We start from the raw sequence: 19,782 nt of genomic DNA on the forward strand, positions 1-19,782 counted from the left end.
ATGTGCTAGCTCATAAGGTAACATACTACAGGATGAAATATCACTCAAACGCTGACATGTTATTCTGTCTTAGTCAACCATTAATGATCTTTTGCTCTTTCAAAATGCTGCATGTTTAGCAGAGAAGCAATAATTGCTTCTTTTAAAAAAAATATTTTGACCATGGATTGAACCTATGAGCCGAGCCCCAAGATGTGCTATCTTGAGACAACACAGTAATTGCAAACATTTATTTATTAAAATTAGATTCTTGTGATAGTAATTATAATCTTAATATAATCACTAGTCTCACGTTAAGCTATCAACTATCAATCATTCATACAAACATACAAGACTTTTAATTGCTGAAAAAAAATATTTGCATTCTCATTCAATATCCAAAATTCTACTTTCCTGATGACAAAAAAAGTATTTTTTACTCACATCACTACTGACTGCCCCCTCGGGCAAAGTGTAATCTTCCTCGTCAGACAGTTTGAAAGATGATGCTGAACTCCTTCTCCTTGCAGATATTTTAAACTTAAACTGTGAATTATCTGACTTTGATATTGAGAACTCTGTATCTGACTGTGATGATGAATCACTATCAGAACTAGATCCTTCACTACTGGTCAGATCTTTAGTCTTTGATGCACCACCACCCTCCTGCACCACCCTATTCATCTCGCCAACAGCCCACAAAGTAGGCTGTTATCACAGTCATAGGGCCAATATTCACAAACATTAACGTAACTCCAAATTCTGAAAGGAAAATAACAAAACACTTTTAAATAACAGTTAACCAGTCTGCACCAAATTTTATTTTAAACTACTAGTCTCACTGTCTGTAGGCAAATATTCTGACATTTTTCTCAAGTGACCAAATAAAGTTTTGAAAAAATTTACACCCAATGTAATTTGACTAGTGTGACCGTATAAATACGTGAAATATCAAAATTTGTGTGGTCTTGCGCTGCTATGTGAGGGGGGTAATGGGGGTTCTTTTATGACGAACAAAGGTAAAAAAAAAATGCCAAATGACGTGTAAACAGTAATTTTTCGTGCATTGAAGATTAAATGTACATTTTCTTTTTAATGATTAGAATATCAATTGATTTTGATGAATATCCTTTCCAAAAATGACAATATATGGAAACGATAATTAGTTGACACCTCTGACGAATCGCTATGAGAATACTTTGACAAATCACGGTTAAAATTTTAACCAATTTGATGCTAAAAAGAAACCAAAAACAACAGTTTGACGCTTACGATAATAGAGAGCATTACTACCCTGCTATACATGTAGATACCAATGTAAGTCTAATCCACACTCCCATTTAATAATTTATTACTAGCAGACATCTTTGATATGGATTTGTTCAATGACCAAAATAAAAGAGCTTGGTACATATTCACACAGAAACATTTGAATGGGCTAAATTATCTTTTAAAATAGTAGATATGACATGTTAAGAACAGTGAAAATATATAATTTATTGCTAAATATAATTAATCATTTCAATCATGCACATTACCCATTATCGCTATTTGTCCACCAATAGTGGACATCACAAAAGTTCCCATAAGAGTTTGACATCATATTAGAAAATATTTGACGCCACAATGGAAATGTGATTATTGTATGTCAAAAGTTCAATTGGGAAAGACTCTCGGGTCAACTACAGACTGAGACATATTTCAAAAGAGTAATAAAAGAGGGACGAAAGATACCAAAGCCAAAGGGACAGTCAAACTCATAAATCATTTGTAAATCTAAAACAAACTGACAACGCCATGGCTAAAAATGAAAAAGACAAACAGAAAAACAATAGTACACATGACACAACATAGAAAACTAAAGAATAAACAACACGAACCCCAAACGATAAGGTTTACATGTATTGGATACAGCAGTTTGAAAATGATGAGTCCAGACAGATTTTCATGTCTTAAAGATAATCCTGCTGTGAAATCAAATGTCTACTAATGAAGTGATGGTAGAAAAATAGCGATTAGTTTTACGACAGTATTACAGTATGGACTGAGTGGCCAAAAAACAACGGACCGGATATCATTTCCATGTACATGTAGTTTCAGTAACTTTTATTTCATATTCACTTTACAGACTGCTAAACATTAGCTATTAACATTTGAATTGAGTTAAATGTTTATCAAATCATGCTACACGACTGAGAACACCTGGTATTTATTATTATTTACTTTTTTCATAATTTATTTGGTGTAGATCTCGTTTACAAAATCAATCTAATCATTGACAAGATTCATAGTCGATTAGAACGTGTCTGCTGTAAGGCATTAATCTAGATATTGAAAGGTGTTAATTACCTGTTGATTACTATTAACACCTAATCGAATGTATAGTCGCCGTCAGCTGAAATTCGTAGCGGTTATCAATTAAAATAATCTAAACTATCAACCACGTTCACTCGAGATATAGTTTTTCACATTCCATTCATAAATCGCAAAAAGAAAAACCACTACTGACCTACCTTTTAAGTGATTGCACTGTGATAATCCTGACCTTCACATTTTCCGTGGCTATTTTCAATGGTGGAATCCGCCATTGTTTTTTCCGGAAGTGTTCCCCTGGAGTTCAATTTCATAACATTTGCATAAAGCGCGGGAAACCGTATCACATCAATGAAAAGAACATTTCAGGAAACTGCGTAAATGACGAATTTCACATGTAAACAAATGATCCTCATAGAAACGAAGATGGCGGAATTACAATGGAAAACATTCTTGAAAATGTGAAGGTCAGGATTATTACAGTGCGATCACTTAAAAGGTAGGTCAGTAGTGGTTTTTCTTTTTGCGATTTATGAATGGAATGAGAAAAACTATATCTCGAGAGAACGCGGTTGATAGTTTAGATTATTTTTACCGATTACCGCTACGAATTTTAGCTGACGGCGACTATAGACGAAAACTTATGAAAACAAATGGTCCTACCCGCCAAAACAAGCTTCCTTTATTTCTTAAAGGTCTTGAAACTTAATGATCTGACATGATAACTCATTTACTTGGACGTTCATGTGGATTTCTTACCTGCAGAGTGAATAAAATGCAATCTACATACGGAAAAATAATTAGTAAATAATACAATCAATTTGATGTAAGCCTGTATGCCATAGTATTTTATAGACAAAATGGCGTCTGCGGTCAAACGCCGTGAGGTGTGTCGAAATCAATGTATTTGTGTTTTGTTACGTTGTCAAATTATATTATTTTAAAGATTTTGTTCATTTATAACTTTTAAGTTATTCAATAAGCACAAACCTATATTGAAATTTTGGTAAAAAATCCTTTACTTCGTCTACAGATTTCCTCAGTAGGTCAAGGTAACTGGGAATCGACAATTATTTTCTTCAGATTCTCACAGGTTGTTTTGGTGCATTAATGAATATGCAAATTTCTTACGAGGAAATCACAATTATATTTTTTTTTATAACTTTTAATCCTTCTTCGTTAATCTGCATATAAATTAATGTTTAAATGATATGTAATTACAAAAAGGTTGCAATATTTGGAGTTTGCATCAAATTTCTTTTCCCACAGTTCCATGTAAAAATGTCAGCCTCCAGATAAAAACAACATTGATTTGCTAAAAAAGCATGATTGACAATTAACTGGAAACATGACCTCTAAAATTTTATTAAATATACCTAGATTATCTTTCAGAGGTATATATATTGTTTTTAATGCATACATGTAAATGGTAGCTTCCAAATGAAAACATTGAAGCGCTGAAAAAGCATAAAAATAAACATGATAAATGACAAATGTTCAATTTCAATGACAATGACTTCAAAAGTCACCAGCTATATCTGTAGTGAAAAGTGCTGTTCGCTTAGCTTTAGGGGAAAATTTGATTTGATATCAAGCGGTTCCTTTCCATTTGGATTCAGCCCAAGTTTTAAAGTATGTACGGCCCAAAGTCGACCCACATTTTAGTCACTTCAGCCCTAGTCAATAGACAATTTTTGAGTTTGATAAATTTAGGTAAAAACACTGTGGTTTTAGTGAGCAATCCCCTCCTATCTGGGTCAATAAACGTATTTACACTTTTGATAGTAAGCTGTATCTTGCCTCCGAATGACCTAATATCGACTCCGAATCACCTTTTGACATTAGGCAACAATCACTTTTAAATTGTGACGTCAAATATTTTAAATTATGATGTCAAAGTTTACAGGAGCCTGTGTGACTCTACGTAATGGCAAACATATTTGCATACAAGTGTAAATATGTCTACAGTTAAGTCTGCTAATTGATATTTTATCGTATGTTTTTATATGTTGTGATGTTATGCTATTGTTTCAGAAAAAGGGAGAAGGTTTGGGCCCATTAAAACGTTTAATCCCGCTGCAAATGTTTGCACCTGTCCTAAGTCAGGAATCTGATGTACAGTAGTTGTCGTTTGTTTATGTAATATATACGTGTTTCTCGTTTTGTTTATATAGATTAGACCGTTGGTTTTCCCGTTTGAATGGTTTTACACTAGTAATTTTGGGGCCCTTTATAGCTTGTTGTTCGGTGTGAGCCAAGGCTCCGTGTTGAAGGCCGTACTTTAACCTATAATGGTTTAATTTTTAAATTGTTATTTGGATGGAGAGTTGTCTCATTGGCACTCACACCACATCTTCCTATATCTATATTTAATTGTTTTTCCAGAGGTGGTAATTGTAACGATTTTTGGAAAGTTTGCTATAGCTTGCTATTGCTACTTTCCATAGCCAGCGGCCTCAAACTTATGGTGACAGATTATCGCCATTTATTCTGATCCGAGATAATTTAGTACTGGTAATAGTGATTGAATTCTGATTCTTGGAAGGTTCTTTTAAAATTTTGAGTAACTTCTCATTTGATTGAAAAGATTACAGCTTAAATAAAAAAGAATTGAATGTTCACCGATGATTCAGATGAATTTAACTTCATTTTGAAAATGAGTATCTCAAACACTACTTCGCGGATCTGCCATACGCTGAAGAGAAAATCACAAGAAATCTACGCCAGATTGCGTCATGAATGAACATTTTCCGCTCTACTTTTACCTGTTTACTATTTACGTACGTAAACGTGGTAAAAGCCCGAGAGTATCGAAAGAATCGGGAATGAGGTGCAAGCCGTCGGATAATTCGACAAGTGATTATGATTTGTTATAACAAAACACAGGTGATAGAATATAAAATACTCGATAATTATATGTGTTATGTCCAATGTATCAGTGATGGACGAGTACAGGTAAATACGGTACCGGCTTTCATAAAAAAGAATAATTTTAAAATGCTTTGTTTTTGCCGGTCTAAACATCGATCGAAAGATTTTGATGCCAAAAAACATTTGAAAACTTGTAATTCCGTAATTTATTAAATTAAATACATTCCAATGTGGATATAAGGGCCTTCACTCGTTCAGCATGCTCAAGTGGATTAAACTGACAGCAGAAAAACATTGATCAACGTCAATTCTTCTTCAGTCTCCTTCCAATAAATCATTATACTTATACCACCTCTGGTGTATTATCGCAAATTCGTATCATATAGCATCCATATTAAAAGAAACCAGGTCAGCATCTACTTCTTGAATAACATATCAGGGTATGAAGACAAGTGCTGTAGAAATGATTAAGGTTCATGAAATTATGATGATGTGTACCCTTTGGCTTAAATGGCTGCATTTCACCCGAGTCAAAATTTATATAAATTACAGACAAACATGTGCATAGCATGCCCTATTTAAATAGAAATTCAATTGCTTTGTCATCCAAACACAGAGGCAATGATTACCATAATATATCAAACGAATGGCTTACAACAACAAAATTATGAATCTAGCGTATATAAACCTTTTATTCATGTGGTCATACTGCTGTTGTTATGCTCCTACCATATTGAGTTTTATCCTTGTTCTTCTGTAAGTATGTACATTCTTCCCTCACTTATAAGTACCTCCGTATATATCCAAAAGCTCGTTTCTGTTCTCTTACTTTAGGTTGCCTGAACCAAATTGTATGAAACTGATATGCAATGCTTATAACCACAATTCACAAGTCAAGTTTGAATTTTTGTTGCGTAACTTGTACCATTCTAGAAAAGTTGCTGGAAATTTAAGTTTCTGTTCTCTAAGTATAGTTTGTCTTAAACCAATTTTATGAAACTTATACACAATTCTCATTACCACAAACACTGATCAAGTTTGAATTTGTGGATTTATACTGCTCTAGGGTTGTGCTTTGTTACAATGAAACCAGATGCTCTGCAGGGCACAGCTTTATACGACCACAGAAGTCGAACCCAGAACAGTTGGGACCAGTATGGACACAACATTCAAGCTTGATACAGCTCTGAATTTGGATTGCGATCAAATTGTTGACATAACATATTGGTTTCTGACACAAAACAAATGTCAAGATCTTACAATTCTATTGCACAATAATAAATAATTTGAATGAATACACAATGTTTATTAACCCATAATTCAGATAAAGTAAAAATTTTGGTAGTGTCACATTTACAGTTCATGAGTTTATAACGTTAATGCAAGCGAGGGCATCATTTGAGTCCCATGGACATATTCCCTATTTTTGATAAAAGCCTTTAATATAAATTCACTTTCTTTACAGTTTTATTGATTTAAGTTACTGAAACTGTCTTATTTATAAGTAAGGATGCAGTATTTTTTGCAAAGAACTAATGCTATCCAAAAGAGTTCAAAGAATGAAAATGTATTAATAACTATAGGCCACAATAAAGGTCGTCAATAATGAGAAATGTTTGTACCATATACATGTAGAAAGCTTTAACAGGCCCCGATATGAAACATGTGGAACAATTCAAACAAAAAAAATTGCGTGTTAATTTCCTAAAAACAAATATGAAGGACCTAAACCAATAGAAAAATACTAATTTACAAGCCCTTGAAGTTGACATGGCATTGGTACTTAAAGAAATTAACAGCGCTTTCTGCATGTTTATTTCATTATTTTAGATCTACAGTCATGACAGTTTAAGGTTGCAATCATGAGAAAATATCAAAACTTTTCATAAAAAAAAGTGATTTTTGATAATTACTGATGAGACAATGGTTTAGTTTAAAACATCAAAGCTGTGATGAAATACATATTTGAAATAATACATGTCTATAACATTTTTGGAATAATACACAGCTAAAGTTGCAAACTTTCCAGAGGTGCTATAAAGCACTTTGATTCTTGTAGCCCATGGCATTAGGGATAATGACCAATCTGATAAATAATGCCATAAAGGAGTACATAGTGATGAGTTTTTTTTCCGGTTAAGGACAACCTCGAAAATGGTCTATTAGGTCCACATTTAAAGGCATTCTGGCACCCAAGTTGATACACACGTCATTTTAAGTTGTTTTGGCATTGGGCTATTAAGCCCCCATTAAAGTTGATCCAGCCCTAGACCAAATAATATGATGTCTGGCAAGGCTATTTTATATTTTTTCTACGGAAGGCGTCCCTTAAAAAAATTAAAATAGCCTTGCCAGACTTCATAATTATTTGGACTAATCCAGCCCTAAACATGATCAATGGGAAACTGAAATGTTATGAGAATTTTCCAAAGGGAAATAATTTTATAACCTGATTGAGGTAAACTAGCCCAAGCTGTAGATATACAAAAGGTGACTATTAGTCTGAACAAATGCACCATCAAAAAATTTCATTGGTTGGTTTAGATCGAAAAGATTTGTGCACAAACCCATATATTTCTCAATATTTAGTATTACCTGTACATTTATTTAATTGAACTCAATATAAACCATGATACGTTTATTGGTTGTTGACTTTGCATTGCATTGATGTTAGTGGTTACTATCACTATTACTTTTTTTCAGGCATTTTACATCCAGTTATTAATACTGCTGGTCCTATTTGCAGTTGTAGACATTTAACCTCTGATGTTGCATCACAACAGAATGTAATACAAAATATTTTTACTAGGAAAGAGAAAGACGAACACTCTAAGATTATATTTAGAACAGATGTGACAAATCCGGTGAGTGAATAATGATTTGATAAAGACTTTTTGCAAGAAACTGTTGAAAGTTGTTTTTTTCTGACATTTTAAAAGAAAAGGAAAAATGAAAAAGTATGAGGTTAACACATGTCAAATAAAATACTAAAAATTTCACTATTTTTACTTACAAAAGGCAAAGAATTTGTAAACTCTATATACATTTGTTAAATTGAACTTAACATTGTGACTTTTTTGGGATAACCATCTTACATTTTTATTTATTTTATAGGGTGACCATGAAATAAGACATGAAGGTCTATTGTACACCATAGATAGGGGCATTTTTAAGAGGATTTCATCTGATGACTGTTTCAACATGTTTAAAGTTCAGGTACTTTTTCATTTATCAGTGATTTAACTACATAAACAAAGAAACTGGTGTTTTGCATTTGCACCAATCAGCATTGCTAACAGTATTTCCTTTTCAACAACCATTCGTTTTTGTTTATAAGAAAAAACACAAAATTTCTTCTTATGATAGTGTTTTAGCAAAAACTTATATATACTAGTAGCTGTATAAAGTTCTTTCAAAGTGATTGACAACTTGAATAAAATTGGTGAAGTTTTTTGTTAGTACAATGTAGCAGTAGGATGTCATTATATAAATAACACACAGCTGAGAGGGTGATAGAGCATATTGGTACCCCGAGAAAACATTGTCAACCGCGGCGAAGCCAAGGTTGACAATGCTTTTTCAAGGGGTACCAATCTGCTCTATCACCCTCTCAGCTATGTGTTATTTAATTTATTATACTGAACGTCCTACCGTTTTTGTCTTTTAAAAGGATTTTCTATGACGTCACGTACATAACAACGTTACGAGTATTAGACATAAACAACAAGATGTTTTTATTTTTATTTTGACAGTTAAATAATAAAATTTGATCCAAAACGTAAAACTTAAGCATTGTATTGAACTACTTGATGTAAATTCAATCCATTGTTTTTTAAATTGTCGACTTTTGATTGGTTTAGACGAGAGGGTAACATTCAAAAAAATTGTCACCCTCTCAGCTATGTGATAGAGTAAAATGACACCCTCGTATTAGCCAATCAAAATATGGCATTTTAACGTGAAGTATAATAACATAAATTGATATATAATATAAGCAGCACAGTGACCTACATGTATAGTTGTTAATTTCTGTGTCATTTGGTCTCTTGTGAAGTGTTGTCCCATTGGCAATCTCACCACATCTTCTTTTCTGTTATATGATATACATTCCAAATTGTTTCCATAATTGACATCATGTTAAAATTGTGTTAAAATGTAGTTTTCTTACAAATTTAATATAAAATTTCAGACTGGTTTATTCATTTATTTGATTTCCTATTTTTCAGGTGAGAACTTTTCAGGAGGCATGTCTTATGATCAGGAAGCCAGCATTAGAAGTTATACATGCAATGAAGAATTTTGACCCAAATCTTCCAATGCCTAAATTCATTTTATGTATCCTTGTTAATCTCATCGTTATTGTACAAAAATAACGGCATACTATAAATGTGAATGTAGAAGTGGAATAAACTACTGTTTATACAGAAATTTTTGTGATGTTTTAATTTAAAATTGTGAAGGAAATGGGTTTGGCTAAATGAAAACATGAATTTCAATTCTGTTAGCATTGTTTGTTTGCTAAAGTTCCTTATAAATAATTTTCCATACGATTTGAAATTCACATAAGATATTTATGTATTGATAGTAATTAGACGATCTTCTTTAAGCATCCCCGATATATATATATATTGATATGGGATTTTTTACTGGTTTCTGAAAATTCACTGCATAAATTGTACATTTAATATTTAAACAAATTTTAAAGTTTTTTTCTTATTCCTATTATGATATAAAGCCACAGGGAGAATAAATTGGAATAGACATTCTGTGATACCAATGATATTTATGGGTTTTAAATCTCAAATTTTCAGCTATCAAGGATGTATTCTTTAGATGTTTCAGTCTCATTATCTCCTTCGAAAATTATTCCCAAAACAGTGATACAAGTTGAAAATATTAATGAATTTAAAAAATATCATAACTGAACTTAACTGAAAAAAATGTGTACTTACGATAAGTAGTGTGAGTTATAAAATTTTCAAATTTTTGAAACAATCCAGTCAGTGTCATTTGCCAAAATATTGAGAAAATGGGTTAGGTGTACAAAGAAGTTATTTACATCCCATATACATTTTTTGTTTTCAAAATTCGTAGATATGTTTTTACAATTTTTAAATCAAAGAAGTTGCAATAACATGCTTTTTGTTGTTAAAAAAACCCAGGTAAATCCCAAATTTATGAAATTGACAGCACAGTCAATTTGACATGAGAAAGCAACAAATTATCATAAATCTAACTTATATCAACACTAACCTATGGTTTATTTTAGTCAGATGTATTCTAATTCATTTGTGATGAAAGTATGAAAAAAATTTTTATTGTAAAACTGGAATTTTTGTTTCAAGATGATAGCCCAAAAATGGGTAAAAATTGATAAAAAATTTTTAGGAAAATCATTAAAAATGGTTCTTTCAAATGACTGTAGAAAAAAAGAAGTCCACCACCATATGATTATTTCTTCATCAACTACTTTCTTACAATACAGTCTTATAAACCCAAAAGTCATGTTAAGAAAAAAGTTTTAGTTCTAGAAATTTTTGGCTCCTCAGAAATGAACGTCATTAATGAAAACACTATGATTTCCTTAATTTTGACAGATGGACATTTAGGAGTTGGTAAAAATATGACTTTGCTGCAAACTATACATTATGCTTATATTAATAAATGGTGTATCATACAGACACCTTGGCGTAAGTATTTGGATGATTTTTTGGTTTTAACTTAGTTTTAATTCTTTGAAATAAAGAAACATAGCTGTCTTTAATTTTCTTAAAAAGGTTGATCAGACATGAGGTTATATGTGCATGCCCCTGCTGTAGCCGAGGGGGAGGGGGGGGGGGGGGGCATTTTAAAAGTATTACTCTAAATGGAAAAATTGCTAAAGATGTCGTTTATGTTCTCCAAAATTAATTTGCCTCAACAAATGTTATGAACTTATACACAATGCTAATAATCATGAAAAGGTCTTGACTACACGAATCCTGCATCTATATGTTGAAGTTGAATCATACATATTTATAAGCAGGGACATCTGTGGCTAATAGACACATTCTCCATTTACTTTTTATAATTTGAATACCAGTAACCTTAAAACCATACTAAATTAATTTAGCCTAAGGAGAGATCATTCTAAGTGTACTTTTTTTAAACAGAGATTTCTTTGATTATCAACCTTTTTTTCCAGCACAACAATGGATAGAACGATACACAGAAGTAAGCAAATCTACTCATAAGCCAGGTCGTATAGATTTACCTATGGAGGCTAGGGCATTTTTATGTCAGCTGAAGTCTCAAAATGGAATTGTCCTCAATGATTACAAGGTAATTTTTATATCCGGTTCATAACAGAGTTTACAAGAATTGTTTTAAATTATATGGAAATAAATTGCTGTTGAACTCTTGCCTAGACACTTATTTTATGTTCTTTAACTGTGTGTAACTGGTGTCAAAATAACTTTCATTAATGACAGAAATAAATCTTTAAAAGATCTGAAAGCTAACACCCCAAAGGCACAATGCCATACATATAAATGTAAAATTTGATATGATTGCCAGTAAAAAGACTCCATCAGAGACCAAATGTTGCAGAAGTTAACTGCAACAATCAAGAATATGAAAGCAACTTTTGACATGGTCTTAAGTGTTGTTTTTTAATATCAGATTTAGATAGTATAAAAGAAACCAATGTAATATAGTATGATGTTGCTTACACATCAGTGCATTTCCAGTATCATAATTCTGTGCAGTTCCTCATTCTTTACAATTCTATTGAACACAGGAAATATAAATACCAAAGTAAGACTGTCTAATGCTTTGTTCACTTCAAAGCATTGATTTTAACTTAAGTCATAATCAGTAAAGATTGCTATGAATTTTGTAATATATCCATTCTGATGTCAATTTTTACTTTCAGACTCAATATAGATACGACTGGACTGAAAGAGAAGCTACTGAAATAGGAACACCTCTTATAGAACTCCTAAAATTTGTAAGTACAAAATAAGATTTAAATGTTTTCAATAAGGTATCAAAAATACTATGGATTCATTATTTCGTTGTATACCAATTTTCCTGGCTTTTATGGCAAAACCATGAAATTTAATATCCATTCCATCTAATGTGCCTTTCAGTAATACGTAGAGGGAACCTAGTTTGTGTCAATCATAGCTCAAACAATTTTGGTTAATTTTTTAGTTTTTTTTAACTTTGCAGTTATTGCAAACAGATTGAAGATGAGCACCTCCTTTTTTTTTTTTTACAAATGTTCATTATTTATTCTCAGATTAATAAAACCTCACTATTTTTGTCATTGAATGTTAAAGAGTGTGCCAGTTTTTTTTGCATCTTTAACTTCAATTATTTTCTGCACAGTAATTGCACAAAAGATGGAATATAAGCACCTCATATTTTTGACATATTTGAAGGATCATCGTCTCAGGTGTACGTGTGTATAGAACTTTGTAATTTTTGTTTTTGACTGCTATAGTGTTTAATATGTTTGTGTCAAGTTATATCTTCTTTTACTTATAGGGACTTCAAAGAGTGAAATTTGCTGATGATGTTGTTGGGGCATTACTTAAAGAAATCAAATTACTGGCATCTCAGAGGAAGTATGTGTTTATAAGAAATAAATAATCAATTTGGTATAATGGCCAATGAGATGACTATCCACCATAGTGAAAATGGAGTGTTAGTATGGCCATATGGCCTTCAACAATGAGAAAAACCCATACTGTATAGTCAGCTATACAAGACATCAGATGAAAAATTTAAAACAATTCAAATGAGAAAGCTAATGGGATAATTTAAAACAAAACAAAGACAAAATAGTCACTTTTAATCCACCTCGAAGTAAAATTCTGGCATTACTCTTTATGCGCTTTTTCTATTGAATTACATGAATTAAAGTTTTAATTGCATTATGTAACAAGTAATATATTTGAACATGTCAGGAAGAACAGAATTTTAGGTTGCATGCTAGCTGATACCATGACATCATTATTAATTCATATTTTTTATGGAGGATTCTTCCTATTTTGTTAAATCAGTTTTTGCAAGTGAATCCTGTAGATTAGCCAAAGGACAAAAAACCTAAAAACACAATGATAAGATTAGAAAACTGTCTTTCTTTTAGACTAAAAGTTTTGGTTGTGGCAGATGGTATAAATGGATTTTTTGGACCAACCCGAATGAAAATTTCAGATAAAGCATTTAAAGATACAGAACAGGCCAAAGCAGGAACTGGATTTGTAAGTTAGTTCATAGGAATGTTAGATTTTTGGGGTTATTTAAGGGGGTACTGTACAGAACACCTAAGGGGACTAACTCTTTAAAAATTAGCTGATCCTTTTAATCACATGCTATTAATATTATAGTAATGAGAAATTAAGCTTATTCCTGTAAATTGTATGGTTCAAATTTCTTGAAATTCTTTTTATTTTAATCAACTGAGTAACAATTTTTTTAATTTTTTTATGATAATTAAACAGCCAAATCCATTATAGTCAAGGTATAAAAAAGAAGATATGGTATGGTTGCCAATGAGACAACTATCCACAAGAGACCAAAATGACACAAACATTAACAACTATAGGTCACCGTACGGCCTTTAACAATGAGCAAAACCCATACCGCATAGTCAGCTTTAAAAGGCTCCGATAAGACAATGTAAAACAATTCAAACGAGAAAACTAACAGCCTTATTTATGTACAAAAATGAACGAAAAGTGTTGGTTACCCCTTAAATAATAATTTAGACTTGATCCACTGTGTGTACATGAAAATCAATCTAACATAATTGCACAGTTACAGTATTTTAATTGTTCATTTTTCCGCAGATTTAGTATTTAAATGTGAAAATTTAGCTGTTTTCTTTAGTGTTATATATATAGAGGTTTCATAAACATGAAGATTTGTTTTAATTCATTGGTTCAGAAAGCACGAGATAAGAAGAATTTTCTTAGTTTGAATCTGGACTCTTTATCTGTAATCAGTCGAGTTTTTGATTTTGGGAAAGATATGGCTCTAACAGTAAATACAATGTTTGATCAAATATCCCAACAAAAGTTGGCAAGTCAATCAAACATTTGGTATACATATATTAATATAATAGCTCTTACAATGTATGTCCTGTAGATATTATTGTGTATACTTTTGTATTTCAGCTTACTACTTCAGATTTGAGTCTAATAGATAATTTTAAAAGGTTATTAGAACCTGATATGGTGAGTATAAATAACTTTTGACACAATATGCCTCATCAGTTATTACAGCCAATTGCATTGAATAAAGGCAATATCATTGGTTAGCTTGCTTGCTAGCTGTATTGTGAAGTCATTATTAGGCTAAGTAAATTATCCTCCTTTAAGAGTACACTAGTCCGATAGATAATCAATCTATCTGTCTGTAGGACTGGTCTACTCTGAAAGGAGAGTAGTATACCTAATTTGATATAGACTTCATGGTTCAGCTAACAAGCAAGCTAACCAAAGATTCTACCTTTACCTACACACTCAATGCATTCAGCTGTAAATGACTCAGACTTTCAGTTTTACCCATACTTTCATGGAATTTGCCCATCTGTATTTCAATATCTTAGCAAACATTTTTTGGACTTTTCACCACACTTGCATTTATATATTTATATCTGATCTGTTGCTTTTTTTTTTTTGCATTATAGTAAGTTCAATAGTTGACATTTTGTGCCTTTTCAGTTGATCTGCTTTCCAAAAATTGCAATATATGTGTTTGTCAAAACAAAACAAAATGTCAAGCACTCTGGCATTGAATAGATATTGATATTCAAATGTTTACTGTACAAATGTATAATAATAAGTGACAAGACTATTCTGCATTTCATTAAGGTTTGCCTACATTTGGCAAATATGGCTGGAGTCTACTATACTATCTCTGATGGGTGCATCCATTTTGATCTTTCTAAATGGAAGCTTTGACTTAAATTAATTTATTTTAATTTTGAAAATTTCATTTTTACATGTTGAAGGTGAGAAATGTTCCATCACAAATAGTAATCTTTGGATAACAAATTATACATTTACAATATTTGATAGAGAGAATAACATTATATGAAGTGATATTTATAATAATTACATTTACAGGTTAATAGTATATGTGTTGCTACAGTTGAATCTAATTTAATACCTAAAGTAAACAGAACAGATACAATTACTCCACAATATCTGTTAGGCAGAGAGGTAATTATGGTTATTATGCCCCATTCATGGGCATTATGTTTTCTGGTCTGTGCGTCCGTCCGTACATTTGTTCGTCCCACTTCAGGTTAAAGTTTTTGGTTGAGGTAGTTTTTGATAAAGTTGAAGTCAAATCAACTTGAAACTTAGTAAACATATTCCTTATGACATGATCTTTCTAATTTAATTCTATCCCATTTTCACGGTCTACTGAACATAGAAAATGATAGTGCGAATGGGGCATTCATGTACTTGGAACACATTCTTGCTAAATTATGATGCAAATGAACAGAGATTTGAGGAATACTTCATAGAGACAGCAATCCCAAAACACAGAAAAAAATAGTAATCAAAGACAACAAAAAGTGCTTAAAAACAATTATTTATGCAATATATGAAACTCATAAATGCCCCAAATTAGAAAAGTTATGAATGAATTTAACAGACAATGAAAGATTGTTACATATTTTATGATGATAAAACAATTATTATGATATGACTGAATACCACAGAGGTTCCTGATTTTGGAAGGCCATTTGCATTTGGAGGAATTTAGCTAATTATTGTCAGCATTCCACTTAAATTTGTAAAACTAATCATGTGACATCTTTAACATACAGGATTTGGCAAGTCTGGCATTCATGTAACCCTGACATTTTTTTTAATCATTTACACAAAATACCTATGTCAAGTATTTGTATTTCAGGGATTTGCAGCACTGGATCCTTTCATTCCTATTCATGTAACAAATTATTCAGATAAGGAAGCCACAAGTATGATGGAGTACTATACAGATAGACGATGGATTTCCAAAGAAAGTGGTATGTTGATTTCATTCCCCCGGGGTTGTGGAGGGGGCATCACGTTTTACCCTTGTCCGTCTGCTGTCAATCTGTACTTCCTAAAACTGGTTTCCATTCTAAAATTGTTTTTTTCACAACCAGATGTTAGAAACTTATACATAATGCTTATTACCACAAAACACAGATCAAGTTTAAATTTTGTTGGAGTCACTTTTGCCATTCTAGAGTTATGCTCCTTTACAAATGGAAAAATTGCAAAAATGTTTGTTTCTGTTCTCTGACTTTTGTTTGCCTCAATCAATAGTTATGAATTTTATAAACAATGCTCATTACCACTAAACATAGATCAAGTCTGAATTTTGGTGTTGTCTCTTTTACCATTCTAGAGTTATGCCCCTCTACAAATGGAAAAATTGTTTCCCTTCTCTAATTTAAGTTTGTCCCAAACAAATGTTAAGACACTTATACACAATGCATATTACCACAAAACTCACACCAAGTCTGAATTTTGGGTGTCATGTTTACCATTCCAGAGTGTAAGGACCTTTGGAATGATAGTAAACATCACATACTGTTTCTAACTGTGCTTGTCCAAAAGTGATTTGTCCTTTTAGATTACTAATGAGTCTTTAAAGCTCACCTGACCCTATTGGAAATGCATACAAATGACTTCTTCTAGAGAACCACTGAATGGAATGAAACCAAACATGGCATGAATGTTCCTTATGAGGTGCTGACCAAGTGTTGTTAATTTGTAGCCGATCCATCATCCAAGATGACTGCCAGCAGGGGACTTAGTTTAACATAGGACCCTATTGGAAATGCATACAAATGAATTCTTTTAGAGAACCACTGAATTGAATGAAATCAAACATGGCATGAATGTTCCTTTCCTTATGCGGTGCTGGCCAAGTGTTGATACTTTGTAGCCAAATTTTATCTTTTTTTATATGAGTTCAAAAACCAAAGTAGAGTCAGGTGAGCGATACAGGCTCTTGAGAGCCTCTTGTTTCAAGTTGTAGTTTGAATATTAAAATGAGATGTGGTGTTATTGCCAATATGACAACTAACCACTGGGACTGAATGACATAGATAGAATTATAGATAACCTCACAGCCTTCAACAATGAGCAAAACCAACAATGTATATAGTAAGCTATTTATAAAGGACCTAACTAATAATTCAAACAAGAAAACTAATATGAGACAGCATACAACAGCCAATGAATTACAGGCTTCTGAGAGACTGTTGATCAATTATTAATTTTGCTGCAATTAATGCGATATTTTCTTGCTGCATTGAAGACCCATTGGTGGCCTTAGGCTATTGTCTGCTCTATGGTTGGGTTGTTGTCTCTTTGACACTTTCCCCATTTTCATACAATATTTTAGCAATTTTACCTGACCATATCGGGAAATAGGTATTTAGTCGGATCTTAACACTTACTTGTGATTTGGTTAAAACCGGTTTTGTTATAAATATACGAAGAAATGTCGAAATGTTCAGGACTTAATTAAATCCGTATTTTGGTAGGAAGGTGCAAGCATACGATTTTTATTGCGTCTTACACTTTGAGAAGCGAATAATCTTTAACTACTTTATTCAAATATTGTGTAAAAACATTAATTTTGAGCTTTGAAAGACAAGTGGCTCAAGCATTTTTCTGAGGAAGTTTTAAAAAATTGCAAAAAAATATTTTTAGTGGGTTAGCTTTCATTAGTCTTCACTATCTATAGATTAACAACTTTTGGTTACATTTATAGTTTAGAATCATTATTGAAGGTGGCGGGCCATTGCACAGTTAAAATATTCTATTGATGTGCCATTTGTATGCAAGAGTGACATTTCGTTGTATTATGTGTCAATTCGAAAAAGTTATGCGAGTATTCTCTCCCCTCAACAGGTTCATTATTTTATAATTAAGTTTACGTTTCTGATATAATTTTGAATAATTACAAAGTGTATCAATTCAATATATTTCAGTTTTTGTTATTGGTGTATCAAAAACATTGATGTACGAATATAATTTCATAAATTTGAAACGTTTAAAATGATTACATACCAATATAAAGAACCGTTCATCATTTTTGAAAAAGACTATATATACATAAAGAATTTATTATCTCCTCTTGATGATAGATTGATAAAAAGTGGACGGAAGTTTTTGAGATTGAAGAGAATGATCTTTGTAAAGTATAGAAAAACGTTAATTTCTATTGGAAACCATCTATATTAATGGATCTAGATTTCAAAATAGCTCATTATTGTATTTTCACAAATTCTAAACTTATGACTATGAAACTTATAAATTACAATGTATGTGATGTATGTGAAAAGGAAGTAGAAAATATCACTCATTTATTTCTATTATGTTCTGAATTAGTAGAATTTCATCTGTTTATGCAACAAAAGTTGTCAGTTTTATTTGATAATGTTGATTCTGACAAAATTGATAATTTAGTGTATGAAGAGGTAATTATGTTTGGTTTATTTGGATCTATCAAAGGCGTAAATGTAAGTTTTGTCAATTTCATGTTATCTGTAGCGAGATATTGTATCTTCAGAAGAAGGAATTTACTTAAAAATTTAAACAGTAATGTTGATCTTATTAGACTATTTAAATACACTGTAAAACATTATATAACTTACCTGTATGAATATTTGTGTGATGCAAGATGTATGAGAAATATTTTTGAGAAACACTTTTTAAAGAATAATATTCTGGTACAAGAAACCGAAGGTGTAATAACATTTAATTTCTAAATATTGTGCTGATTATATATGATTATACTTAAAAACATTGCCTTGTGATATTTTGTGTAATATGTAATATATCTGTTGTATATATATGTTGAAGAATTGAATAAAGATAAAAAAAGATTGGGAAATGAACCATCGTTATCTAATGGTAATCACAGAGAGGGCAAGCAATTTTTAATTGTAGCTGATCCTAAATCAACGTTAAAACTATTTTCCACTATAAACGAATGTTACTATATACAAATATAAGGACTTAATTAGCTAAATCTATAAATTTTATTAGATATTATGATTTTTTATTGCAATAGATTAATATGCTATATATTTTATCAATTTATGTTCTCGGAATTATATCTGCATGTTTTTCCTAAGAAAAAAATGTCAATATTGAGTCTGAACTTTGCATAGATGTAAGGTAAGCAACTATTTTGTCCAGGCCCCTTTGAGTCTTGAGTTAATTCTTTCCATATATATTTGTAGGAAAAACTCATGAAGGAAGAAAACAGCTGATGTTCTTATCAAATAATAATCCAAGAGAACTTTTTAAAGTGTGCACCACAATGTAAATTAACACATATATATGTACATAAAATAAATTAGCTGTGTTATATTTAGTCTTTGGCATCATTTATCAAGATTATAGTTAATTTCATAAGCTTAATGTCATGGCAACACTTGAACATGTATTTATTTTTTTACTAAATTGCAGTTTGAATTCACATCTACAAACTGATATACTGATAAAGCATTTTACCTAATTGCTTCAGTGAAATATTAGTATAAAGCAAGGCTTCTAAAACAGTCATATATTCCAGACATGACTGAAATTCATACAATAAGTCAGG

General features: G+C 31.5%; 2 protein-coding genes across 4 annotated transcripts in view; one reads left to right on the plus strand and one right to left on the minus strand.

The window, feature by feature from the left end:
- The window catches only part of LOC134715130 (uncharacterized), a 43,348-nt gene extending 39,949 nt beyond the window's left edge, over positions 1–3,399 (minus strand). For 2 of the 3 annotated variants that reach the window (XM_063577071.1, XM_063577069.1), the window contains exons 1-2: positions 3,283–3,399; positions 424–741 (exon numbers count right to left, since the gene is read on the minus strand). In XM_063577071.1, the coding sequence (XP_063433141.1) occupies positions 424–663 (240 nt within the window). In that variant the 5' untranslated portion in view covers positions 664–741; positions 3,283–3,399. Of the gene's footprint in view, positions 1–423; positions 742–3,051; positions 3,172–3,282 lie in introns of those variants that run through there. The other variant, XM_063577070.1, reaches the window with a different exon arrangement.
- Positions 3,400–3,530: 131 nt separating this feature from the next.
- On the plus strand, positions 3,531–19,547 carry LOC134715131 (small ribosomal subunit protein mS29-like). Its single transcript, XM_063577072.1, has 13 exons — positions 3,531–3,686; positions 7,867–8,027; positions 8,278–8,379; positions 9,390–9,498; positions 10,761–10,853; positions 11,348–11,484; positions 12,077–12,151; positions 12,694–12,773; positions 13,298–13,412; positions 14,328–14,387; positions 15,282–15,377; positions 16,081–16,195; positions 19,418–19,547. The coding sequence occupies exons 1-13, from the start codon at positions 3,641–3,643 to the stop codon at positions 19,501–19,503; spliced, it is 1,275 nt and encodes a 424-aa protein (XP_063433142.1). The 5' UTR covers positions 3,531–3,640; the 3' UTR covers positions 19,504–19,547.
- Positions 19,548–19,782: the final 235 nt, after the last annotated feature.

The sequence above is a fragment of the Mytilus trossulus genome, chromosome 4 (genome assembly GCF_036588685.1).
Source record: "Mytilus trossulus isolate FHL-02 chromosome 4, PNRI_Mtr1.1.1.hap1, whole genome shotgun sequence".
NCBI lineage: Eukaryota > Metazoa > Mollusca > Bivalvia > Mytilida > Mytilidae > Mytilus > Mytilus trossulus.